Here is a 27,182-nt window from a genome sequence, read left to right as displayed (position 1 = left end):
TCCCAATCTTTCCTTTCATTTTTACTGACATCCCCACTTGCAGAGACACTCTCTACAGCGGCACTACTCTTCCCCTCCCCCTTCCCCAAAATAAACACCTCTTGTGAATTTGCAGGGGTCATCGACTGCATGTGGTACTTCTGTTGTGGCCTCTACATTGGAGGGACTGAACACAGACGGAGATCGTTTCATTGAACACCTTTACTCTGTCTGCTGCAGTAACAGGAACCTCCCAGTGGCCAACCATTTTAATTCCATGCACCATTCCCATGCCAACATGTCCATCCATGGCATCATGCACTGTCAGACCAAGACAACTCATCAATTGGGGGAACAACACCGAATATTGCATCTGGGCACTCTCCAATCAGACAGCATTAACATTGACTTCTCCAGTTTTTTTTTTGTTCTCTATTGCAGTTTGTTTATATTTTTTATCTGTTTACATGTGTATATTGTATATAGTTTTTTTTTGCATTACCAATAAGTGGCAATTCTGCCTCGCCCGCAGGAAAAAGAATCTTGGCCTTGTATGTGATGTCATGTAATTCAGAAATCTGAATTATTTCAATATTATTACAAATTTCATGGATTTCTCCAATCATTGCACTTCCTCCCCTACCCACAAATTCCATCCTCCACCAATCCCCTAACTTTCGCGGTGGGGGGAGGGGGGTGCGCGGGGGGGTGTCATAGAATCACTGAGACCAGCAACACAAGGGAGTTGCCACATAAAATCATTAAGCCAGTCATCTTAAAGAGGAAGCAGAAAAGATGAAAGCAAGCCTATTTTAAGAGCAGTTTTTGAGTTGGTGAATATTTCACCTGGACATTGCCTAGAAAAAGCAAGCACTCCCTGTAACAAGGAATGCAATCACACTTGTACAATTCTTTTGTTTATTTGGCTGCAAAGGTTTCAATCCATTTATTGGGAAGAGGTTCATTTTGATTCATGAAAAGAATAATTTCAGGTCAACTCCTATGTACCTACTTATACCTTGAGAAGGGTTCAGGCCCAATACATTAGTTATATATATTTATCTCCAATGGGCACTGCCAAAGCTGCTGAGTTCTCCAGTACTTCTGTGCTTTTAGTACAATCACAGCGTCTGCAGACTTTAGTCACCTCTGTTGGAATCATAGCTTATAAGCTGATAGGAATTTTGTCACTGGTTTTACAATATTACAATATGCAACTCTGACTTTGGGTATGGAAGAAACAGCAATCATATTTAAATTTCCATTTTTGTTTTTCATTCTTGAAATGCTAGCTGGAAAATCCATCCCTGCGCAGTTTACATATTTCACATATTTCAAATGTATCATCTTCCTGTGCATTTTCAAAGTAGGGAATAGAATGACATCCATGTCAGTTTGATAAGTTGTTAATTAGAAAATGTTGCCTTTTTAATTAGACAAGAGACGATGCAGGTCAGTTGTTTACGTCAAGCAGATATTTTGGTGTTGATAGGGAGGTTATACATTGTCCCTATGACCAAGTGGGCTTTTCTTTCTTTGACATCATCTCAAATCCCAGTTGGTGTTGATAGGGAGGTTATACATTGTCCCTATGACCAAGTGGGCTTTCCTTTCTTTGACATCATCTCAAATCCCAGTTGGTGTTGATAGGGAGGTTATACATTGTCCCTATGACCAAGTGGGCTTTCCTTTCTTTGACATCATCTCAAATCCCAGTTGGTGTTGATAGGGAGGTTATACATTGTCCCTATGACCAAGTGGGCTTTCCTTTCTTTGACATCATCTCAAATCCCAGTTGGTGTTGATAGGGAGGTTATACATTGTCCCTATGACCAAGTGGGCTTTCCTTTCTTTGACATCATCTCAAATCCCAGTTGGTGTTGATAGGGAGGTTATACATTGTCCCTATGACCAAGTGGGCTTTCCTTTCTTTGACATCATCTCAAATCCCAGTTGGTGTTGATAGGGAGGTTATACATTGTCCCTATGACCAAGTGGGCTTTCCTTTCTTTGACATCATCTCAAATCCCAGTTGGTGTTGATAGGGAGGTTATACATTGTCCCTATGACCAAGTGGGCTTTCCTTTCTTTGACATCATCTCAAATCCCAGTTGGTGTTGATAGGGAGGTTATACATTGTCCCTATGACCAAGTGGGCTTTCCTTTCTTTGACATCATCTCAAATCCCAGTTGGTGTTGATAGGGAGGTTATACATTGTCCCTATGACCAAGTGGGCTTTCCTTTCTTTGACATCATCTCAAATCCCAGTTGGTGTTGATAGGGAGGTTATACATTGTCCCTATGACCAAGTGGGCTTTCCTCCCACATGACAATTAACATAGCGAGCTGCTGTATCATTTGGGCTATTGTAAGTTGCTCATATTTACAAATAAGTACTTTAATCAGGGAAAGGTAGGATGGGGGGGTGGGGGGGGGGAGAGGATCATTGATGGGAATGTGGAGAAAATAAAATGGTCTGAATAGAATTAGTGTAAAAAAAATGGGAGGTTGATGATCTGCACCGATTTAATAGGCCAGTTTCAGTTTCATTCTATCTATGACTATCGTTTCTGGGGCAGTGGCCACATTGGAGCTCCCAACTGCCATGTATCTACATTATTCAAAAAGATAACTTGGAAAACAATCTGTGTAGATTTGAATTTCTTTTCCAAACTTGTGGGAAATTTAACGTCCTGGAGCTCTGGTTCAAACTGAAGGCTACATAGTTGAGGTAGCTCTGCAGTTGAGGCCATGGCCATTCAGTAACTCTGGGGGGGGGACTCTCCCTTTGCTTCTCTTTCTCTGGCTATAAGAGCCGCTAGGCAATTTTTGTTGATAGCAAATGTTTGTCTGCCTTATGGTAGAAAGGAAATTTTGTGTAATATCACATCTTCTGTTATTATTACATAATAATAAAATAATCTTAAATGACCTAATGTTCCACTGGTATAATCAGAGAGTCCAAGGCAAAAACACCATTGTCTCAGCAAATAAGAGGGCCAGGCAATATAGGGTAGTAAGATGTGCTGTCACTTCCAAACAATCAAAGAGATTTACCAAAAGGGAACATATAGATTTATCTGTGAAGCATTGTGCTTAGGCATACATACAGCACAGTAACAGGCCCTTCCGGCCCATGAGCCTGTGCCACCTAATTACATCCAATTAACCTTCAACTCCATACACTTTGAAAGGTGGGAGGAAACCCACGCAGACACGGAGAGAACATACAAACTCCTTAAACTGCTGGATTCAAACCCAGGTCACTGGCACTGTAACAGCATTATGCTAACCGGTACACTAAACGTATTGTTGTCTAAAAGCATCCCAGCTTCCAATCTACTGTTCAGAAACTCCGTGTTGAGTATCAGGCACCAGACCTTCGACACCAGAAGCATTTAGAGGGGAAAACCACGGTCTGAGCACAAATCTGGCCTCTGGTGCAGCATCCGGGGTTTTCACCTTTAGAATGTCCTGACACCTCATGTACTGCCAAGAACTTTTGTTAGCCACAGTGAATGGGGCTACTGTCAGTTTACTAATGATGGTCTCCTGTAATCACAGTCATTGTATAAACAGATAATTAAGTCAAAAAGAGTAAAAATATTATACAAAGTTTACAATTTATCCTTTATGTAAATCCAACAAATGAACTCAAGTGAACCCCTAATCATTCAGCAAAAATAAATATATATACACACACACAAATATACACACACACACACACACAGAAGGGCAAACATTTCCTAATCTCATCAGGAACAAAGTGTGTGTCCCTTCACCCTCAATAAAACAATGTTTCACAATATGCTCGATCTGGAAATCCATGACGTTCACACACACACACACCCCACCCACCCACCCACACACACCACACACACACACACGTTAGTCTCCAGTCGGAATAAAATTTGGGAGGAACTTTCATCAGGAATGCTAATGCAAACAATCTTTAAGCCCATCACTCAGGTCATGTCTCTTAAAAAGTGTCCTGGCATTAAATTGAGGTAGCAGCCCCTTTCTTCAGCACAACACAGCTCCACGTTTTTAGTGAGAAGTCCAGCAGCAGAGTGGATAATGGATGCACTAAAATCAGATCTCCGGTTTGGAAATTCCAGCTGTCGGTCAGCATGATCCAGCTATGGGTGGCATTAGTCCCACCTAGCTCTGTAAAATTCTCATTTTTTCTTTTGTTTTTTCTATCATTCATTTGAACTGTAAGTTGTCTATACTTGATAGCACAAAATTCCAATGTCAGAAGTCTTTAGGTACAGTCTATAAACAAAATACTCTGTACAAGTGAAATCACATCAAGGTTTCAGAAGTGAAAACAGCTAATGCTGTTCTCAGCATTAGTGGAAATTGCCAGCACAATTTCAACCCTCGTGCAACATTCCACCAGGGACAAATTAATCCTATTTCTAAAGTCTTTTTCTTGGTAAACGTTAATGCAGAATCAGATGCTCATCTTGTTACGACTAACAAACTGAACCTTTTCTGAGCCTTGGAATCTCAAGTAGACACAAAAGAAATTATGAAGCCGATACAAGCACCAAATCCTGTTTTGTATTCATGCCACTTTTTCCCCCCTCTTAAATTAACAGAAGCAATTGCACTCCCAAAATGCCACTTTTAATAGCCTGAGGCTTTTATTTTGTATGTGGTACCACAGTTGTTCAGTACTTCCCATTTCATACTATTTAAGGCAGTCATTCTGAACCCGTTACGAGGCTACAAACTGCTATGAGCCCAGTGGATTTGAAAGAATTGAGAAAGAACATGGTTTCAGTGGTTGCCTTCCCTTATTCCCCCCATCCCCCACTACAGATTTCTGTGTGTTCTGCCAATGACCCCAGAGCTGATTAATAGAAATTATGCAGCCTGAAGGTTATTGCATACATCTCAGCATTCCTAGTGACTAACTGCTGCCCTATAAAACCTTCCAAGACAGCAAAGAGAGTCCCTGTCATCATATGTGCATTCTGCTGCTGTTTAATAGCAATCGTCTGTGATTTGACCTCTTTTTACTGCTAACTGATCTCACCTCTGGTAAGCAATTCAAATAGTAATGGTGTTTAGCACAATGGAGACAAAGGCCATTTTAAGATGAAAACAAAATGAATTGAAACATTTTAGATACTGAGAGGGTATTGGTGAAAATAAAGGTTTTATTTGCCATGATGTTGGTGATTTTGCTTTCTCACCACCTCATCCTGTTCTTGCTCTGCTTTCTCTTCATTAGCCCAAGAAGACCTATGTCACACCTAGTGCAGTCTGTTTGGCTGCCACCCTTTGGTGACTCACTCAAGTTGACACCTCTTCATAGGCAAGCTCACACAGTTAAGGTTCAGTATACTGGCATTCCTGCTGGATTGAATCCTGCCTACAGGCATTATTCCCCACAGAAGCCCATGTTCTCCAGCATTGAGGACATCAAGTCAGAGTGGGATCTCTGTTCTTTTACCATTTTCTGGACTGTGAATCCCAACTGCAGTGACCTGTGGATGACGGACACCAACACTTGTGTCAAGTGCAAGCACCACCATCACCTGCTGCCCAATCTGCTGAGTGTTTCCAGCATTTCCTGCAAACACCCTTCATGTTGTTTGTCAATGAAATAATAATTCAAAAGTAAACAATTCCGTCTTGGAGATAAAACAGCTAAACCCTGACTGATAACAGCAGACACCAAGGAAGAAAAAAAAAGTTAATGTTTGAGCTATCCGAGCTCAGAAGGTCTGAAATGTTAGATGTTTCGCTGTCTACAGATGCTGCCCCACTTGCTGAGCCTTTCCAGCATTTTCTTTATTTCAAAGTTCCAGCATCAGCTTTCAACATCAAGGAGAGAATGGATTTATTCTGAATGCCTTGAGACAAACTTTAATCTTGGACGTCAATTTAAAATCCATGACAGGATTAATTGAATTGTCCTGTCGTGTGTCCCAAGAAAAGGGAAAAACTCTGAACCATCCAGGCAAATCAACCCATCAAGGTAGTTGAAAAAAAATTTGCAGGACAGAGTATTACTGGGAGAGGACATATGAAATAAGTGCAAGGATCATGATGAGGTAAGTTGGTGGGATCAACAAATCATCTTTCATGCATCCAATGCTCCCGTGGTGGTAGCAACAGCAGGGATCTCCCAGTGGCCAACCGTTTCAATTCCGCACCCCACTCCCATGCCAACATATCTGCCCATGGCCTCGTGCCTTTCCTACTTCATAACCTTCTATTTTTCTTTCATCCATGTGTTTATTTAAGAGTTTCTTAAATGCCCCTATTGTTTCAGCCTCCTCCATCACCACCACCACCCTTGGCAATGCATTCCAGCCACCCATGACTCTGTGCAAAGAAACTTACCCGATGTCACCCCTAAACTTTCCTCCCTTAACTTTGTATAGATGTTCTCTGGTATTTGCTATTCCTGCCCTTTGGAAAAGGTGCTGACTTTCTAACTTATCTGTGCCTCTCACAATCTTGTGGCCATTTAAGTCACCTCTCATGTTTCTTCGATCCAAGGAGAAAAGTCTCAGCATTGCTAACCTTGCCTCATAAGACATATTCTCCATTCCCTCCTCTACAACCTTCTCCATAGTTTTCAGAGGTGAGGTGACCAGAACTGAACACTATATTCTAAGTGTGGTCTCACCAGAGATTTATAGAGCTGCAACATTACCTCACAACTCCTGAACTCAATCCCTCAATTAATGAAGCTCAACAATACCATAGGGTTAACTGTTCTATCAACCTGGACTGCAACCTTGAGAGATCTTTGTTCTTCCACTCTGTTAAATATCCTACTATTAACCATGTACATTGCGTTAATGTCAAAATGCATCATCTCACACTTATCCTGATTGAACTCCATCAGCCACTTTTCAGCCCAATTCTGCATCCTGTCGATATTCTTTTGTAACCTACGACAGCCTTTAACACTATCCACAACACCTTCAACCTTCCTGACCCATTCTTCTACTTCTTTGTCCAGGTCACTTACAAAATAATTTTTTTTTTTTTTACAAAAAATCACAAAGAGCAGGGGGGTCTCAAAACGGTTTCCTGCAGAACTCCACTAGTCACTGAACTCCGGGCAGGACACTTTCCGTTCATTAACACTATGCTTTCTACAAGTAAGCCAATTTTGTACCTCCTATACCAACAAAATAAAAGTGCAAAGTAACAAAAGAAGGGAGTATAAGTGAAAAACACTGAATAAAGTGTCAGCTTCACACCACCTTAACTGCGATTTCAACTTGCCAGGAGGTGCTCTTAGGCTGTGTAAATTACACCTTTGTCACCCTGACAGGTACAGAGTGCAATGATGAGAATCAAAATTTATGAGCAACCTTTTCTTTTTCTCCCTTACCTATTTGATTATGTCAAATGTTTTACTTAGTTCCTGTGATAGAATTTTGATATTTTAAGAACCCTTTCTGATTAATAAACCAAGATCATCATTTACAGTTCTCAATTCCCAACTACATTGTCCTTCCATGGGTGAGACCCCAGAAATGATGTCTTAAATATTAACATGATTACTTCATACCCTTCTGTCCCTGCATCTCAAATTAATTGAGAGTAAACGATTTACTTTCAGGGGTACTGAGGCTATTATTCAATACTGAATTGAGAAACATCATTAACACATCGAGCAATATTTCGGCTGGAGACACAAGTAAGCGAGCAGAAGGGGTGATTTTTGATGACTCTTTCAGGATTGGTTGTTTACTGCAGGGAAATTAAAACAGGTCCGCTTTGCTTACAGGTAGTTACCCAACTGGCAGTGGCTCATCAAGTAAGTGTTAATGATAACTGATATTTAATACTGAAAATACGTCAGGTATCAATTTTAAACTGCTTAGGTCTTTTCGAAAAGGTCGCAGTTTCTACATAAAACCAAATAAATACGAATAAAAATTGGATGGAGATAAATTTCTGAGGGCAGCTGAACTTGAGAAGCACCACACAGCAGCAGCTTCTGGTCAATGGGTTTCGGGTGGTCAAAAATGGCAATTTTAGTGGTTGATGCTGTGCCCTGCATTTCTCGGAGTTGTCGCAAAGATTATAGCAGCTGTACTTCTGGATGGACAGAATTTATGCTGTGATTTGGGAACAGTGACTTTTAGAAAGCAAGAGGAGTCAATGTCCTGTTGCCATTGATTGTCTTCACTTAGATATTCACTCAGACTGCAGTGTGAATTTTTGGCAACTGACCCATAGGTGATCACTGAAGAACATCTGTAAGTCTTGACTGTTGGCAAGCTGCTGAGCCCCCTGTGCTTTCCTGCCCATCACCTCTTCTTTAGGTAATGAGTTTTCTACTGAAGCCGTCTTCAAGTGCACAAGGAACTGTTTTTCTTTTTCTCCAATGCCACTCATAAGACAAACCCCTAGTGATGAAGCCACAGTTACAACCAGTCAGCTTCATTGGGCAAGTAACCATCATTCACCTACTCATTACCAAACTCCTTAAACAGACACCATTCTAAGTTCTGTTATGGCTCGAGATCACCAGGTACACATTCAAAGAGACTCAAGGAGATGCACACAACTTCCCTGAAAAAAAATGCAATGCCCTTCCTGAATGTCAGGAATTTCTTGCCCATCACTCAAAAGAGGAGAAAAAACATTTAGGGTAGCAGAGAGAGTCATACGTTCATGCTTGGCAGTATACAAACATCAATGTGAACATCAGAAGGCAATTGTTCCCTCACCAATTACCCACCAACCCACTCTATTAGCCGGTTCTGGCTTCACCACTGTGCATTCCACTCTCCCCCTCCCCACCCCCCCTCAGTTCACCTGAAACCACAGCAGTAGAATCCTCAATCCCGAAGGCCTGTCTCAAAGAAAAGTCTTCACTGGTGGCTTTTTGCTCTCTAATAGGCTTGACACCTTTATTATTGCTAAACATGGAAACATCTCAACTTACTGGTCTGTGCCAAATGTTTGATCAACTTGGACAAAGTAGGTGTTAACGACCATCTGCGGAGAATTTTCTGCTTTCTTTGCTTTTCCAAATGTGCAATCACAAAAGTTAATGCAAAGTTCATTATGCAAAATCGTGCAATGAAAGGGAACACTCAAATTTAAACCCAGACCTGGTATGAAGCAGTCGAATGATTTCTGCAATGTCACCAAAGCACTAATTCTGTGAACTGTACAGAGGAGCTTTCAAGTCCTCAACATAGAGTTGGATGGTGTGAAGAACAAGAGGACTGCCTGCCAACAGAGGGCATACACAAACAAACTTCAATACTCCATGAATAATAGAAAAGATTTGTACATTGTATCTCATCTTCAAGAAATGTCTTGGATTTCTTCACATACTATGAAATGCAGGGATTGATGTGAACAACAAATAAAGGAACCAATTTGAAGCAGTCCTGATCTCAAGAGAAAGCAATGAAACTGTTGAAGAAACACTGGCCAGGCCATGAGAACAATTACGCTTTTAATAATGACATTAGATTTCTTTAATAAAAACAGATTAAAGCTGTCCACCTTAATATTTAATTCAAGCAGTATCTCGGAGCATCTCTTCAACACTGAAACATCATCTTAATTTAACAAGTTCTGGAATAGGATTGGAATTCGTATATATCTTATTTAGCAACAAGACTACAGTCAAATGACCTAAACTACCAGACTTTTGGGAGAGCCAAAAGTAGCCCATGGTAAAGCTCAGACTCATCAAGGTATTTTTTAATGATGCATTTTAGTTGTGTTAAGAAGACTTGTTACAAAAATCACCATCATTATCCTCCATGACATTTTACTGTGGAAAAGGGCATGGAATATTTTGATCGGGTGCCTTGTGTGGAAAATGCTAATATGGCAAAGTACTTTGAGATCAAGGATATGATGCATTGAGGAGGATAATTCCCGAGAGCATGATGGAATATAGCCCAGGTTACCGAAAGGCAAGTGAGGAGATTCCAGATGAAGATCTTTCTATCTTCACTAGCAACAGCTGAGCTCTTGGAGGCCTTTATTTAAAAAGGGAAACAAGGATAATTCAGTCAGCCTTAAGGGAAATTGGGATAGGATAGGACAGGCATGATCAGATTAAGGATAATCAACATGGCCCTGTGATGCAATTGTTTTGAGGAAGTGACAAAGGTAGTTGACAAGATATGGTAGTTGTCTACAAGGATTGATATATCTGCCAAGATCCTTCATGATAAGCTGATCCAGAAGGCAAAGATGCATGGAATCCATGATGAATTTAAAGTTTGGATTCAGAATTAGCTGGTCCAGGGACAGATGGTATCAGTGGAAAGGTTATTCTGGTGTGAAAGTATCATTTATATCTCAATGCTTCTGCTATTAGAATTAGAAGCAACTTATAATTGCAAAATGCTAAAATCATATAGTGAGATGGCACCTGGTAACTAGGGGCAGCAGCATCACTTCTCAACCTATGTTGTGATTTGGAACACATGTGCAGATTGCTGTCGCGCTCTCTCTCCCTCTCCAATCTCTCCCTCCCTGCACATGAGTTCCAAATCATTTTTTTTTAAACAAAAGGTAATGTGTCCAACAAAGCACGTTTATTTGACATCACTACAAGAGGAGCACTGAAATTATGACTTTGGCGGGGGGGGGGGGGGGGGGGGGGGGGGGTGGTGGTGGCGGTGAGAAGTAACCTGCGTGCACTGATTGGATGGAAGCATCTCCTTCAGAGAAGGAAAAGCACCCATAATGATACAGGTCGACCTCAACTTACCTTTATTCAAAACAGATTCTGATTATTGTAACTTCAAATATTGCAAGTTGGGGTCTATCTGTTCAGTTAATGGCAGGACTATATATGCTTCTTGTGTTCAAACCTGCACCATTAGTGAAAATCTTTGCTGCAACTCTGTCCACAGAATTTCTGACATTTCTGACGGTTAACTGGTTAAGTGTTAAAAGATCATTGTAATGGACGAGTCATGACTGGCTGGCATTCTATTACTTGAGCTAATAAAACCATGTTGCACAAAATCCATCTCAGCAAAATTGGTCACACCTGACATTTTGATTGGCGGCTTCCTAAATCTAATAAAACCATTTGCATTTATTTAACATCCCCAAACATAGAACGAGCTTCACAGAGGAAGGAACAGATTCTTATCTTCCTTTGGAGTTAAGAGACAACTTAAATAAAAGTGATCAGAAGGTTTTTGAACAGGAAGAAAGAGGCAGAGGGATTCTAGAGTCATTGAAGGTGAAACAAGTACAAGCTTCCACCAGTTACAGATGGGCAGAATAAAGAAAGACAGATGAGCAGATCATCTATAGGGTTCATCAGCTGGAAAGCAATGGAAAAAAACAAATTCAGAGATGGCAAAAAGCTTGAGGTACAAAGATTTGGCAATGAAAGGTGTTAGGATTTGAAAAAAAAACGAGTTGCCCAAAGCTGGGTGAGGTGCTCATTTCTACAACTCAACTGGAAGGCACCAGAACAGATGAGAGGCAGTCACAATGAAGTCGCTATGTTTAACTCAACACAAGTAGGTATGGATAATAAAACACACACAAAAGCCAACAATGAGCTTGAGAGACACAGCAGGTCAGGGCAGCATCCATGGGTCGAGAATATTTGTTGGGGTCCGGACCCAAAATGTGACAGACCATTTCTGCCCATAGATGCAGCCTGACCTGATGAGTCCCTCCAGCTTCTCATTATACCTAGGTGTGGACTTGGGTGATTTTTTTTAAAAATCAGATGTTTAAATAAATTCAAGTGTTGAAGAACCTGAAGCAGATTGCAAAGAAGAGAAATAAAAAGCTTGTGACACGAGCTAGCTGATGATATGTATTTCCCCAATATCTCCCAAAACGGTCTTAACTCCAACACCAGATGGAGTATAAAGAAGCAGCAGGCCTGCTTTCACCAGGGATGTATTCTACCATGATGACAGCCCAAAACTCCATTGGTAACTCTTCTTATCCCAACTTACCAAAAGCCACTCACTGAATATTTAAAATAGGCTGATATTCTTCCAGCTTGCTGTTTCTCCTTTCTACAACCATCATACTCCTTGGTCTCTGACATCCATGTATCCATCTCTGGCCTTTGTCTGCTGAAGGCCATGTTGCAAATGGCAATTTCCAATTTGATGCAATTCTTCAAAAGTCCTCATTCCCACCAACTTCCTCTATTTCCTCCAATCTCATTTTTTAAGGTCAAACTCTTTGAAACCACTCTGTTGATACCACTCTGAAAACCTTCTGCAAGCTCCTTGGGATATTGCACCACATTAAAATGAATATAGTTGCAAATAAATTTAGTGAGGGAGGCAGCATTGATATAGACTTCCTATCAGTTCTGCCGTTTTACTGCTTGCATACTAAATTCTTCATTTGGATACAGGAATAAAACTAGATGGCAGGACTTGCTCATCATTGCAAGATTCAAGATTCAATTTATTATCACAGTAATAAAACAGTCATAATTACATGAAATTTCTATTTGCCTGCTGCAAGGTAGATGGATTTGCCACCAGCAGGAATTGCCTAAGCACCTCTTACAGTCAGACTTACAGTCAGAGAGAAAGATAAGCTAAATTGAGACCCCCAGAACCACTGAGTGTCTGTAGATTCGCCTGCAGCACCTCCACAGCCACACAGAGTCCAGTCCAAACCACTAGCGACCCGAGCTCCAAATCCAAACCTCCGACACAATCATGAACCCTTCAGCACCTCCTTGCATCCAGGTTCCGATACCTGGTACTCCTCCAGCCAGTTCGAGCCAATATCCAGCAGTCCGCAGCCCTGCACAAGTCTCCCGACAGCAGTCTCCAGCAGCCCACAGCTTCCGCGGGTTCATTGCATTGGGTTGCCAGCAGCCCACTGCCATGCACTGGTCCCTCAGCCGCAGAGTCCCCTCACTTGTCTGCCACCTTGGTCACCGTCCCCACAAATCGTATCCTCCGCTTCTCCTTCTCAGACAAGGTAGGGGGTGGTGATCCTCCTGTCCTCTGGTGCCCTGTTCCAGTACTCCTCTTCCCCAGAGTCTGTAGCCCCTCTTGGCCACTGCCAATGAATAGGTGCCGCCATCTTGGGCGCAGACCCATAATCGCGGAATTTCAAAAATAAACACCATTGGCTTCCTCAACAGGCTGTTCAAAGCCTGTGTGGAGCCGACGGCAGTCGACTGGGTTGCTGTAACCCATGGGAGTGCTGCATCTCCGCTCCCTCGTCCCTGCGGATCTGTATCAGTGGCAGCGCTGCTGCTACAGCGGTGTAGCTATCTTCCTGCACTATTCGCTATTGAAACCATTGTGTGTCTGGTTACCTTGTAGGTCATCTATTGTCAACTCCAGTGCACTAACAGTTCATTTACCCACAATGTGCAGACTGATGACTGGAAGGGTTCCAGAGGGAACATTTTTAAATTGGTGCAGTAATAGGAATGCAGCGCTGTGCCATCATGATCAGATTCTGCTTTGGAAACAAGACCGTTAAGAAATTTTAATACAATCGCACTAGTCACAGTAGATTGCAAAAACCACTTGATTTGTCGCAGGATGTCAAATCATGTAAATCACTAGCCTTAAGCAGTACTGCTCTGAGAGAGGAGATGGTTGTGCTAAAGCATCTTTTATAATAATGCTTTCCAAACTTTTGATGTTGAGACATCTTGCAAATATTGACATACTTCCAGAGACCATCTGAAAATATTTAGGGGAGCCTCATCTTGCCACTGATACACTCTTGGGGGACTCCAGGAAAATTTTCACAGCTCCACAAACCCCCATAGGAGGACGAGCACAAACTTTGCCAGCTTCTGTCTCATCACCTCATGGACCACACAGAAAATAGTAGCTTTGTTCCAAAATAAATTCTTATTCCCATAAAACTAAAATAATGCACCGTCAATTAATACAAGCAAATTATAGAAGGTAATCACCTGAAGATCCTGCACAAGGACATGAATTGTGCTGTTTCACATATTCTCTCAAACTTTCAAGAAGCTCATTTCAAAATGCATACAATTGCAGCATCCCCTAAAGTAGTTAGATTGCACAGTGCGAGGAGCAACTTAAATTATCAGTGTTTTAAGGAAACAAAAAAAAACTGCTTGCAGCTTACCCTGTAATCTTCAGATTCTTCACTTCAAACTAAAATTACATAAATATGATTTTTGTTTTAAGAGAAAAAGCACAGCAGTGGAAAGGTTTATAAGTGCCCAATATGGGACTACTCTGCAAAATATAAAGCGACCTATAATATATTTAAAACAAACAAGACTGTTGTTGCTTTACAGAGCATGAGTCCATCCTTAAATGTTTGACAAACTAGGGCTACATTGTTGTGCCACCACTCACCTCACTAAACAAACCCTCCTCCCCCACCATCACCCCACTTCCACTTCCAGTTTTTATCTTTGGAACCAAATTGAAATTTACATGTCATTGCATTCCTTCACTACAATTTATCCTGTATCATCTAATTCAACAGTAGAAGCATGTTAATTTACCAGTGGGAAGAAAGGGGGAGGGGAGAGAAAAAACCTCTGCCTCAGCAAAAGTTTTCATTAAAATTTTAGACAAATGATCTCCTTGTCCTTCTCTCCACTGCCTGGGGCTCCATGCTATTTCTATGCAAATAACAACCTCCGAGTTTATATCCTATTATTTCCACCGGAGCTGTGCCGACATGACCTGAAACGCAAGAGATGGAGCGAGTGATTGCTGGAGTGTGAAAAAAAATATCGTCAAGAGTCAGAACGAAGAACAAAAAAATGCTGGGATAACGTATTTATCTCAAGCTGTATTGAAATTCATTCTGTGTCGGCGATCATGCTCGATCCATCTGCTTTATGTTATCATTTGCATTTCATGCCTCCTGGCTTTGATATGCTGATACTTTGATGCAGTCTGAGGCGTACATTATCATTATTTCAATTTTCACACGAGCCGACAGGTCAGAGAGATCGAAATGTTGATGTTTCACATGCAGCTGTTTATTGTAAGATGGGATGGAAGGAAGTCCATGACACCTTGCCATCTCTGTTCATTATGCATGCAACTATTCCAACAGCAAATTAAAGCTGATTCAATGTGAGTAAAATCCATTTTTTCCTCCACTCTCTCCTGCCTGTACCTCATAGGCAAAGGGTTCACAGGGCACCGAAATGAATCTAGGTGTCTTACGGCAATTTGGTTCTGTACTTACAGACCAGTGACACACAGAAGGTAATGCAGACATAACGTGATTAGGCAACTTCCAGCACTGATCACCCGCCACCCCCCTTGATAAAATAATCTGGTCTGAAAATGATAATGGCCAGCTGAAGGCTGCCTGTATTGCACATTAGCTGCCTGTGAACCACCAAACTGAGCAGTGACACAGGCTCAGTCAAGCAGAAAGCAAGCCCTGTCTAAATTCCAGTGGAAAGTGGCACCCTTGACCGTCACTATTCCACATTAATGGGTCAGAAGCAAAACAACACACAGGACTGCTGAGCATTTCCCTCTGGAATGTATTGTCTGCCTCAGAAAGTGTTCTATTTCCAACCAAACCACATTGCACCCACTGAGTGTATTCGGGTTATCTAAAGAGGAATAAGAAAGCTTTTTAAAAACAAAAGGAAATGGAGTCTTTGTGTCTTCTCTACTGCCTGATGAAACATTAACAATTTTATTGAGCAAGCTCAATGTCTCAGTCTCCTTTTACGTGTGAATTCCTCAATAATATTAAGAGGGGAGTTACTTCCCATCTCTTAAAAATCTTCCCAGTTATTTTCCATCAGAAATCTCCTTGCCTTTGGCACACTGTATCACAAGTCAAATGTCCTCTATTGATAGTAGTGGTTAGTGAACTGAATATTGGATCCGATGTCACACCTGTGTGAAAATATTACATTTGCCAAGTGCTTTGTCATAGTAGCATTTTAAAGAAAAATATCCTTTCGTCAATTCTTAGCTGGTTGGTAAACGGACAGGATTCTTCTGTTACGTGTTTATTTTGTTAAAAAGAGCAGTTATACCCATTTTCATATTTGAAATTACTTCTCTGTGGATTGTCACCTTGTCGTGTGTGATCCTGAGACTCCGAGAGCAATGCCGTCTGGAGCCATACACCTGATAGGGCCTCCCATGGTCGAGGGTCAGGTCCCTGACCTAAAGAACGATCCAACCAAGCCCTCAATGGTGGAACAGGCGGATGAAGTTACTTTGAACTCAACTGCTGAGAAGGCGGATGAAGGCTGCAACAAATCCATCATCTCCAATCATTGTGGTTTTCATGCCATTGGAATTAGTTGATTGATTCGTGAAGTATCGTGCGCTTCTTGGAGTGCCACATCAAGTACACGTTAAACAAATACACGCACAGGCAACTTCGCTCTATGGAAAACGGAATGAAGCCCATCAAGCTCGATCTTGAGGGATAGCCATGACAACCGAGATGAAATTTTTAAAAATTCACATTTTAAACCCTTTTCAGGATGTTCCAAATCAAATTGCCCAATCTTCAAAAATCAAATGGAGGCAAAAAAAAATGTAGATGCTGTAATCTGGACAAGAAAGACAAATAATCTGGAGCATAAATGAAACTGCTAGAAGAACTCAGTAGGTCAGGCAGCATCTGTGGAGGCAGCAGGATGATCGAAGATTCAGATCTAGACCCTACATCAGGATTTCACATCTATTTTAACCATTAAGGGTTATTTCTGGAAACTCTCTTCCACTCACTTTGAGGTCAATCATAAACTTAATTAATTGTAAGATCTTCAGTAAGTTCAGGATTGTGATTTTATAATTTAGTGGATTCCGGCCCCCCCCCCCCCCCCCCCCCCCGCCAGACCATTGTCCCACCTGCAATGCTGAAATCACTGGTGCTTTTTCAATCCCCAGAGGTCAGCATTTAATTAAAGTTTAAGAGCTAAATGAGAAGTGATGAACAAAATTTGCTGTTTTCATGCTCATTGAAGTGAAAGCATTTTGATTTTGCACAGTGGTCACAGAGAGATGAGGTGATGAGTGCAGAACAAACCATGTAATAATCAAACTGTTCTGATAACCCAGAATATAAAAATTTCTCACCCTGACCAGAAAGTAGAGAACAACAGAACAGAAGCCTAGCAGAGAACAGATATTTTCTTGAACATATTAATAATAAAACTACAGTAAATTAGGACCAGATAATCCCAGAACAGTCTCATATAAACAGGGACCTGTAAAGTTTGGTTGCAGGATTTAAAAAAAAAGGTTAAAGTCAAGCAGATACCTTTAGCTAACCCATTGAATCATAACCAAGAGATTATGAATGTATACTAATTATTTCGACACCCTCTGAAATACAAAGTAGGACATATGTGGCTTTCTGATTAAGCATTTAAGTATAAATGATTACACCCAAGGGAATACCCATCACGATCACTTCAAAATGTTACGAGTCCAGAGAACCCCAAAACCAAGCTGCAATAGATATGCACCACGACAAAGGGTTATTTAAACAAAAGTTGCTTTTAATTGTCTTTCAACATGAAAACAGAATCAAACTTACCTCTATTGACTCACTTAACCACCTTCTAATTCTAAGCGCACATGCGTGTAATGTAAGTTCAGCAAAGTTCTTTGGTTCACAGTCCAATCTCACTGGTTGCAGGCAATTCTTGTACACGGAAGTTAACATTGATAAAGTTCACCAGGGTTTGGTACTTAACAGGTAAATGGTTACCACTCAGAAGGCTTCTTGTTGGTCTTCAGAGAAAGAGTTTTTCTTGTTTCAGGTCACCACAGAGTTCCTTTCTGTTTCTCCTATTCCAAGGTAAACACCGGACAGCCAGTCCTCTCCTTTGACCAGGCCGTCTTCCAAAGCTTGCCAACTTGTCCCTCTGGAACCAATGTCTGTGTCTCCCCTCTCTCCCACTCCCACCTCTCCGAGGTCAAAGCCTGCTTTTTTCTCTGCTCTCTTCCTGCAAAGATCACATGACCTTCCAGACTACAGGTTGTTTTCCAGGCAAAGCTGCCCTGCATGTTACATTTGATGCCCTTTTTGCAAATAGCAGTCCATCATGTGTCTGAGCCCTCTTGCAAAAGGTCCTGCAGAGATTCTGTGTTTTAAAGTGTTTGTGTGTGACCTGCTCCAACAAACCTTTCTCAATTTATCTCCCAAACACCTCTATATACTCTGTCACAACAGGCCTTCACCAACCTTTATTCAAAGGAACCAATTTTTAAAGTAAGATATGCATTGGCATAAACTGAATCTGTGCTGCTTCCAAGTAATGGATTGAATAATGGGTGGAAATAAACATTTTGAAAATAATTTGTGAGCAGCTTTGCCAACGAGATTAAAAATGAATCTCCATTTACTCCAGGTATTCAATTTCCCCTGCTTATAGACCAGGAGAGAAATAAACCTACCAAATCAGCAGAATTTCAGCTGAACTTAAACTTAAGAAAAAAAATATAAGGGCATGATAACAGGCCCTTTGGGCTCATGAGCCCGTGCCGCCCAATTACATCCAATTGACCTACAACCCAGTACATTTTGAACGGTGGGAGGAAACCAGAGATCCTGGGGAAAAATCCATGCATACATGGGGAGAACATACAAACTCCTTACAGATGTGAACCTCAGTCCCGATTGCTGGCGCTCTAACAGTGTTGTGGTACCCACTACACTAATTGTGCAGCCCTCTAATCGATCTGCTTCCAACTGAATGAGATGTGATCAAGTACATTGATAGGAGCTCCCTCATCAGAACAACATCTATAATCTTTAAAATTTTTGAACAATTCCACGAGCTGAATATTTCTCACCTTATGTGCAAGCAGTAAACCAGTACAGCATGAACAATGTGTGATGACATTGTTTAATGGGTTTATTGTATTGTATACTTTGAACGTTTAATGGGTTTGGAGAGGGGTGGGAAGGAGAGAGGCAAGAAAAAAAGAACACTGTGTATATTCAAGAGGGAAATGTTTGTGTGTATTTTGATTAATATGGTTCATAGTGTGAAAAATGAAAAATTTTTAAAAACCAGTACAGAGAAATACATTTTTATTACTAAAGGTTTCAGGAAAGTGATAAACATTTTCTATTGGCCTAATTTTAACTAGTGCAGTGGAAATGAAATGGGCAGCAGATATTTTGGGAGGTTTTTTGACCCCCAACTCCATTTTCTAGCAAGTTTTTGTGATTGAAGGAACACTCTTTACACTGCGCAACAAGGCAGGTAAAAAAAAAAGCACTGTACGTGGAAGGGTGTAGAATGAATATAAACAGTGGCACTTATCATGGATTCAAAACAATAACTTCTTTTGTTTGTAAATTTCCCATTCCACCACAAGAGTTATTGACTGAGCATGTGGACTTGCTCAAGTCCTTTTTCACATTGAGATGTGCAATCCAAATCCCAGCTCCAGTCATTTGCTACATCAGATCGGTTAAGATGCACATAATCCTATTCCAGTAAAAACTCTGTCTTCTGGGATTCAAGCAACCGGCAAAAAATACAGGTTTAAAATTGGCATACCTCATCGTTAGTTCGCTAGTCCACGCAACACATTATCTCAAGCAACTGGAAAATTCTCTTATCTGGCATTGACCAATCCCCATAGGTGTCAGACACCAGGGGTTTTAGAGTACAACTTTTTTTTATTGTATTGCTGCACAAACTAGTGTTTCATTAACTTTTTTAAATTCTAAATATAAATAAAACTACTTTTATTTTGTTAAGTCAATGGTTTATTGGTCTAAGCCTAATAGCTACAGTGTACCACACTGAAGAAAGCTTTTCCCTGCGACTGACTGCCAGCTAAAGAGATTTATTTATCAGTAAGAAAGCTTGATTTTTTTTATATACCTTGTTCAATGCTCCAGCTCCGGTCAGGATGATGTGCGAGTTTTCCACTTGGATAGTTCGCTGTCCCAGTCTCACAAGGTAGGCACCAATACCAATTGCACGGCACGTGACCTGCAATCAGACCCAATGATCACGCAACAGTTCTTTCAGCCAAAGAGTTCCCTAATATAAGTGTTTGAACAGTGGGGACATTGTTCAAGTAAATTACCATTTTTTAAAAATTGCCCAGTCAGAATGAGAAAGAAGATGCAGTGATTGGTTCTCTTACTGTACAAGAAAATGAGGTCGCACACACATTCCACGTTACATCAATGGGACACCAATGAATCCTTTAATTATGGATTATCAGTTTCCTAAAATGCATTCCATGAATGATTACACGGGACACTAATTTTTTTCCAAAAGGTTTGCTGAAAAAAATTGGGGATTATGCTAGACAACTTCAGATTTGCTGCACCACTTAGGAAGTTGAAGGAACATTAATTTTTTATTGAATTTAGCATGTTTAATTGCATAATGATGCTGACACATCGAGTTCGTTCAACTGACTTTTGTTTGTACTCAGCAACTGATGCCTCGTGTGTCAGTGTCCAACAATAGTCGGCCGGCATTGATGGATTCCAGACGCCCTGATACTGCTTTACCATGGTGGCAATGCCCTGGTGAAACCTTTCACCCTGTTCGTCACTGACTGCACCAACAGGGAAGACGTCCAAGCGCAAGAGCAGAAAATGAATGTTCGACGACATGTTGCACTTTTCGTGGTTTTAGATGTTTTAAGTAGACTTAAAACGTGACAGGAAATCACAAATATAGGTAATGTGTAAATAAAAAGTACAGGATAGGAAACTCTTAAGGTGATTTTTGTGGTTGGCAGCCCAAAATCCATAAAACACACCTAAAAGTGTTCAGGAAGCAAAATCTTTGTTGTCCAGTGTTGCTAGATCAAGGAAAACCTCTTGAAATTTATATTTGGCTATAAGGACAAATTGACAATTTGCAGGTTGGAGCAAAAAAAATTACTTGCTTTTATTCAGCACATTCCTTGATTTTAATAGTGTTGTACAGTCAATGAATAATTGACAGAGATGATGTTGTTTTATACGAAGTGCGAGCACCCGTTTGTGCACAGCAAAACCCCAAAAGGCGTATAATGAGATAATGACCGTTTAATTATTTATCGTCATCTTGACTTCAAGGCAACTGCTCTGTTCCTTGTCAAAGGTTTGCACAAGTTCATCTCAAAAGGCAGACAGAGCCCTCAGCATTGTTCATCCAAATGCATTTCCATTGACTAAGTTATGTGTTCAAGGAAGGTAGAATTGAATTATTAACCAGCCAATTCCAACAAGTTTATCGGTGAGCCAAAACCAACACCAAAGGACATAAATGCATAATTCTTCACAATACTTCCTAAAAAAAATTCAGGTACATACCAAATTCATGGTGATAACTTCTTCATAAGCCAAGGATGATTCACCCGCTATCATTCCAGATCCTCGGAGATTCTCGACTCCCAGGCCTTCTTCTTTCCCAATGATATCTGTTATTTTGTATCTGAGGAACAAAAATCCATTGTCACCTTCAGAGGACATAAGCAAATCGAGCAATCCGTTTTGAATCATGCCAAATTTAAATGTGGCTTATGACTTGCAGGAGTTCTGTTAACATGCCACTAACTCAAATATCCAAGCAAAATAGAACACTATTTCACAGATAACAGCTGGCTTCATTTTATGGCTTTTTTTCCCAGTTTTCACCTTACCCTCCCCAAAGATGATGAGGCGTAGTTAACCCATAAGCCCCCAGTGTTATTCTCAGCTTGTTATTCCTCATTTACAGTATGCACCAAGTAGCAGCAAGTTATATAGTAGAGGATACAAAACCATCCATGGAAGACACTTGTTGAGTTGATTACAATCACAGATCCTCATTGGCGATACGAGTAAGACTTTATGAGCATCTTTTGTTTCACTGCTAGTGAAACATTCAGATGTTGAGAATTAAAATTGATTAACTGCTCATATGCAATAGCATTTCTCTCCCAACTAAAATGTAGATACTTCAATAAAATGCCACACTTCAACACTGGCAGAAATTGAACTCCATTGTCAATATATATTCCTGCCCCATATACCACCTCACTGAGATTCGCGAGAACCCTTTTGCAGAAGAGGCAAATGGTGGAGTGGCACGAAAGAAGCAGCTAATCAATCCAGAATACTGAACACTGGAGAAGATGCACTAAGATAACGGATAAGAAAATAAAAAATCTGCAATATAAACAGAAGAACCACAACATAATATTGTACAATCTTCCGTTAATAAGTTAAAGTTAGATTACTAAATAACTTGCAGTATCGATCTGAAAGCAATAAGGTTACATAGCTCTAAGCAGCAGAAACAACATTTAAACTGTATCAAATGCTTTTTCTATTATTCAAAGCGGAAAGAAAAATAATAAATAATACTCTTGTTCAGAGCCTTTGTAACTTTAATGTCATTATGAAACTCACCTTGATTCTCCTTCATCCTCAACGTGTTCACAATGGACAGAGTTCAGTGCACTGACCTTCTTATAGTCTTGGGGTGTAAGGTACAAGTACTTGTATCCCTGCAGATGTACAAAACAGTAAGTACATCAGAAAAAGCCAAAAGAGTGTTCCAGTACATATTCATGATCGCAGGGCAGCTTTTAGCTGCAAAGCTTCTGTTTACAAAAACAGATTTCTCATCATTTTCTCTATTTGAGTATTTAATTTGCATTGAGACTGCAGTACTATTGGGCTTTTGAAGTTTTTTTAAATAAAATCTATACTGTAAAAACCAGAGCTAAAAAGACATTAATTTTTGCAGAGTCCATGAAATTGTTCATACTTACGAAAATGAGAGCAACAAATTGGTTAAGGGTTCAAAAGATTTTTATCAAAATATCTGATTGGATATACTAGCAAACTATCCTCGATAGAACTGCTAAAACGTGAAATTAAATCTAGTTACATAGAGATTTGAACACAATCAGTTTTAATTTGTAATGTTTTGTGTACCAGCTCACAAACAAGGATTAAAAGCAGAGGATGGGCTAAATTTTATACATGCCTCTAAAATGATAATTTTAAATAGCCACTTTCCCTCCTATGTCCAGTTCAGGATAGAGAGACAGCAGACTTTAAATTATTGGTAGTTTAAATTAGCACCAGAACTCAAGTCTGGGGGCTGTAGGGGGGGGGGAGGTTCCTTTTTTTAAAAAAAAATACCAGATTGAATTTGCTGTAGAAAAATAATGGAAAGAAAACTTACAAATGGATGGGCCTATTTGAAGGTGTACAATTAATAATAATTTTATCAAATGCTGAAGAGACTATGAATATTTTTTGGAGATGGGAAGCAGTGGTGGCAGCAAAAAAATGTTCAAATGAAATTTGAAGTCCCAACCAGTAGGAGACAGGAAAATGTTATTGGATCCCTTACACAGTGCCCGTTTAATTCGTGGTGGGGGGGGGGGGCGCGGCGGCAGTGTTACATATACAGCAGGAAATACGAATTCCTGTTGGCACGTCTACACCCAACTCTGATACTTTGAAGACTGGAATGCAGTGACTAAGTCAGGATTGAGGCTGGGTAATATTTGAGCCCTGATACAAGAAATGGAGATTCAGGCAGTGAGAATGCTGACACTAACCATCTCTCATATTCATGAAACAATATTTATTTATATGTATCCATGAACATTTGTCTTGCATATGTATTATTTGTATGGGTATTATGCCTGGTTTTGTGTCTGTGTGGTTTGCATCGGAGAACTCTGTTTCGTAGGGTTGCAATCAATGTCAATAAACTTGACCTGACTTGATTATCCCATTAAGGTTAGTAACAATGGACTCATTATTGCAACATCCAGTAATTTTTTTTCAGAATCACGAAGAGTCTCATTAAGCTTGCAGATTGCCAAGTTTGCAATGTTTAATGTATTTCAAGTGTGCAGAAATTCTTGGTGACTCTGCATGGCAATTGAATTCTTTTCTTAACTCTCTGCACTCAAGTTAGTTTCATGGGAGTACCATTTTGATTTCCAGCTTTGCAGCAGTGTACTCCAACTTACTCACCAACTTTTAAAACTATCTGAAACGTCCAATCAAGCCTATAACCATGGCAGTGGAAAAAAATTGCTGTGTCTACGTCTGGAAAAATTCAGCTACAGGAAATACATCTATTTCAACATCTTAATAAGATGAGCCAACCGCAAAAGCAATTGTCAGCAAATTTCCATTGTTATCTACCCAAAGCTAACATCTACCTTATATGGGTCAGTAGGATCTTCCCAGGCAACATGAAACATGTGTCGAATTTCTTCTGCCAATCCAATCCTTGCTCCACTGTTTGCTGCTATGTATATGCGTGGGATGCCTTTGGTTCTGGCAAGTTCTGAAGCTCTCAGAAACAAGAGGTCCTCCTGCGGCCCAAAGGACCCAATCTTGTGAGTGATGTCATTGCTTATGACAATGATGTCACGGCCATCCGGGCATTCCGGTGACTTCAGGTGCATCTTCCAGGCCACCATACCAATCTGGAAAAGAAAATATCAATCTCAAGCAAAAATCAAAAATACCCAGCAGAATCAAAGAGAAAGATTTTAAATGTTCCACGGAACATATTTTTTTGCAAATGAAGCCTTATCACATCTTAAAGCATTTCACAATATTACATTTCAAGTGTAGTTACTGGTAATGAGGCCACATGGCTCGGAGAATGTACAAAGTGCAAAGAGATAATTCACCAGTTATGCACCTGATGATGGAAACAGATGAAAGGCCAATTACAATTTTAAATGTTATCAAATTTGAAAGACTACAGAGATCAGTCGCTCGAGTCATTTTCCATCAGAAAGATCTCTATTTGATCATGAAGATATTGACCAATGCCAGTTTGTTCCAATACGTGCATTTAGGGTAGGAAAACAAGCCAGAACTCTCATATATGATTACTTCGATCAGGGGAATGTGTACAGAAAATGGGGATGCCATTCCACTGTCATATTCTCAACAACATATTGCCTGAACATACCACCCATCGATAACAAGAACACACCAGAGATGTTGGAGAGTGAATAAACATCAAAAAGTTAAAATTTTATGGGAGAAAACAGAGGACAAATCCCTCAAAAAATACAACAGTCAGAATATGATATTCTGCAGGGGAAACATTTCTTATTCACTTACCTCCAGTTTTCACTAGTGTTCATTGAGGTGATTTTGCTTTAAAGTTTGTATCCCTGTACTTTTACTTCAAAAGTCAAAAACTGCTAATGGACGTAATAATACTTTTCTTTTTGAATTGAGCACAAAATACTTTGATCTAAAGTGGCAGATTGAACACCCTCACCATGTATCTAACAATGGACATAATTTTCATTTAAAAAATTAACAATCTGCATCTGCACAGGTAAAATACCAGGCAGCCATTAGAGGCTTCTGGTTTTCTGAAGTAAAACTATTTTGTTGTTGATGTTGCCCAGTGAACATCAGCAATCTGCCGCCTTCTCCTGCTGCCACACCTCATTGCCCCCACTCTCCGTAAAAAAATAAAACTGCAGGTAATTCAACCTTTCGTGGGATCATGTGCCACCTAGAGGAACAACAGGAAAAGTTCACTTGGAAAATGCACAGCCTGGTCCATATCCAAGTAGGAATCATATGGTGTTTCTTCTCAAGTCATTTCAAACAGTATCTCCCCCGTGGCAAAGGATTTTCGACAGTTGTAGATTAACCATTAGGCTGAGTAGGGGCCCAGAGGGTAAGGGACCTGAGCCTCTAGGCTTCGGCACCTATTCAGTTACGGGTAGACACTTGCCATCTGGTCTCTACTTACTGCGTCTGTGAGGGAAGAGCCAGTGTTAGTATGGGTGTGGCCAGAGTCGGCAGCAGGATGATGGTACCATGATGAAGATTTGTGTTTTTTTGCAGATTTGCAGCGTGCGACGTATCCCGTGTGTGGAGTGATTGCGAGTGGATGATCCTCCACCTTCCCACCAAACTGTTAGATTTTTAACATCCAATCGGTCAGACTCCAACCGAATTGGATGATAAAAATCTAATAGTTTGGTGGGAAGGTGAAGAAATCGAGAATGATTAGGGGTGGGAAGGGGCCAAATTGAAAAGCAGTTCACCTCACCCCAGAGAGTGCTCAGAAGCAGACGTTAAGTTATTAGTGCCACTCTGGTGGGTGCCGCTGTGACTGACGGAGATGCCAACTCACTGAGGTCACAGAGGTGGCCTCTCTATCACCCAGCGGCATTGTGCCCACAATAAGTGCCACTAATTTCTTAGCTAACTGGTTGTCTCAACTCAGATTCCGGGTAATCTAGGTGAGCTGCTTTAAAACTTCAACCCTCTCTGGAAATCTGGCACCCACTCCCCAAACCTCCACCTTCCTCAGTTCCACCAAACGATTAAGATTTTTAACATCCAATTTGGTTGGAGAGATGTCAAAAAACTAATAATTTGTGCTTGGGACGGGGAGGGGGGAGTTCCGATGAGCACGACACAGGCTGGCAGCTGAGGCACCGAACTACCAGTGCCACTTCTGGGATAGGTTACATAGCTAGTTCAGTGCCTGCTGCCAGCCTGGGTCGTGTGTCATGCTCATCGGGACTCAAGGAGGCCTGGGTTGCTAAACTCTTCCTTGTTATATTCCAGCATATGCCCGACACCCCCGCTCCAACATCAAGTCACTCGCTTTTACATAAACCAAGTGAATTCCTCAATGCCATCTAAATAATCTGGGCAGCAAAGAAACAGCAATGATGTGACTGAGTTGTGATGGATAATGATATAAAATGAAAGGTCTTTTATAATTGATTCATATAACTTGTTTTCATAATATTTTATTATGCTTGTTAAGTTATGTAGTACTAAGTACAACATTATACATATTAGTGTAGGCGTACTTCTCTAGTCACTTAATCAAGGCTTGCGGTCGCGGAAGCCGCGTGTACCCAATCAGGTCTCGGGTTCTGCCGGTTCCAATGCTCACACTGCGCATTTTTTAAAAAGCGCACGCAAGTCTGAGCCTGAGGTCTGTAGCTGCAGAGCTCGGCTCATAATGCATGCAGTGCCAGCTTCGCTCACGGAAAAGTTGGGACAACTGATTCAATTGGACACTCTGCCAGACTGCCAGCCACAAGAGCGTAGCAAGTAATCACTTCAATTATTTTATTCATGTTGTTTAAATTATGAACGACTGAACAGTTTGAGGAAATTGTATTATACCCAGAGTTTGCAAATTGCAATGGTTGCTGAATGGTTGAAAGGCAGGGGTATTTCAAGTCAAATTGTGTGTAGACTGTTGTTGTACAATGCCCACTGACAATTGCTGGTGCCCCCATGCTTTTAC

General features: G+C 40.7%; 1 protein-coding gene across 5 annotated transcripts in view; it reads right to left on the bottom strand.

The window, feature by feature from the left end:
* Positions 1–27,182, bottom strand: part of acaca (acetyl-CoA carboxylase alpha) — a 266,819-nt gene that overhangs the window by 81,905 nt on the left and 157,732 nt on the right. For all 5 annotated transcript variants that reach the window (XR_011348882.1, XR_011348881.1, XM_069911758.1 and 2 more), the window contains 4 exons: positions 24,088–24,357; positions 22,307–22,404; positions 21,227–21,347; positions 19,791–19,901 (listed from right to left, as the gene is read on the bottom strand). Coding sequence is in view for 3 of the 5 variants with exons in the window: in XM_069911758.1 (XP_069767859.1) it covers positions 19,791–19,901; positions 21,227–21,347; positions 22,307–22,404; positions 24,088–24,357 (600 nt within the window). In the remaining 2 variants the exon portion in view is untranslated. The remainder of the gene's footprint in view (positions 1–19,790; positions 19,902–21,226; positions 21,348–22,306; positions 22,405–24,087; positions 24,358–27,182) is intronic.

This window comes from Narcine bancroftii, chromosome 14 (assembly GCF_036971445.1).
Source record: "Narcine bancroftii isolate sNarBan1 chromosome 14, sNarBan1.hap1, whole genome shotgun sequence".
NCBI lineage: Eukaryota > Metazoa > Chordata > Chondrichthyes > Torpediniformes > Narcinidae > Narcine > Narcine bancroftii.
Note: the sequence above shows the minus strand (reverse complement) of the source record. Positions and strands in the feature narration are given on the sequence as shown.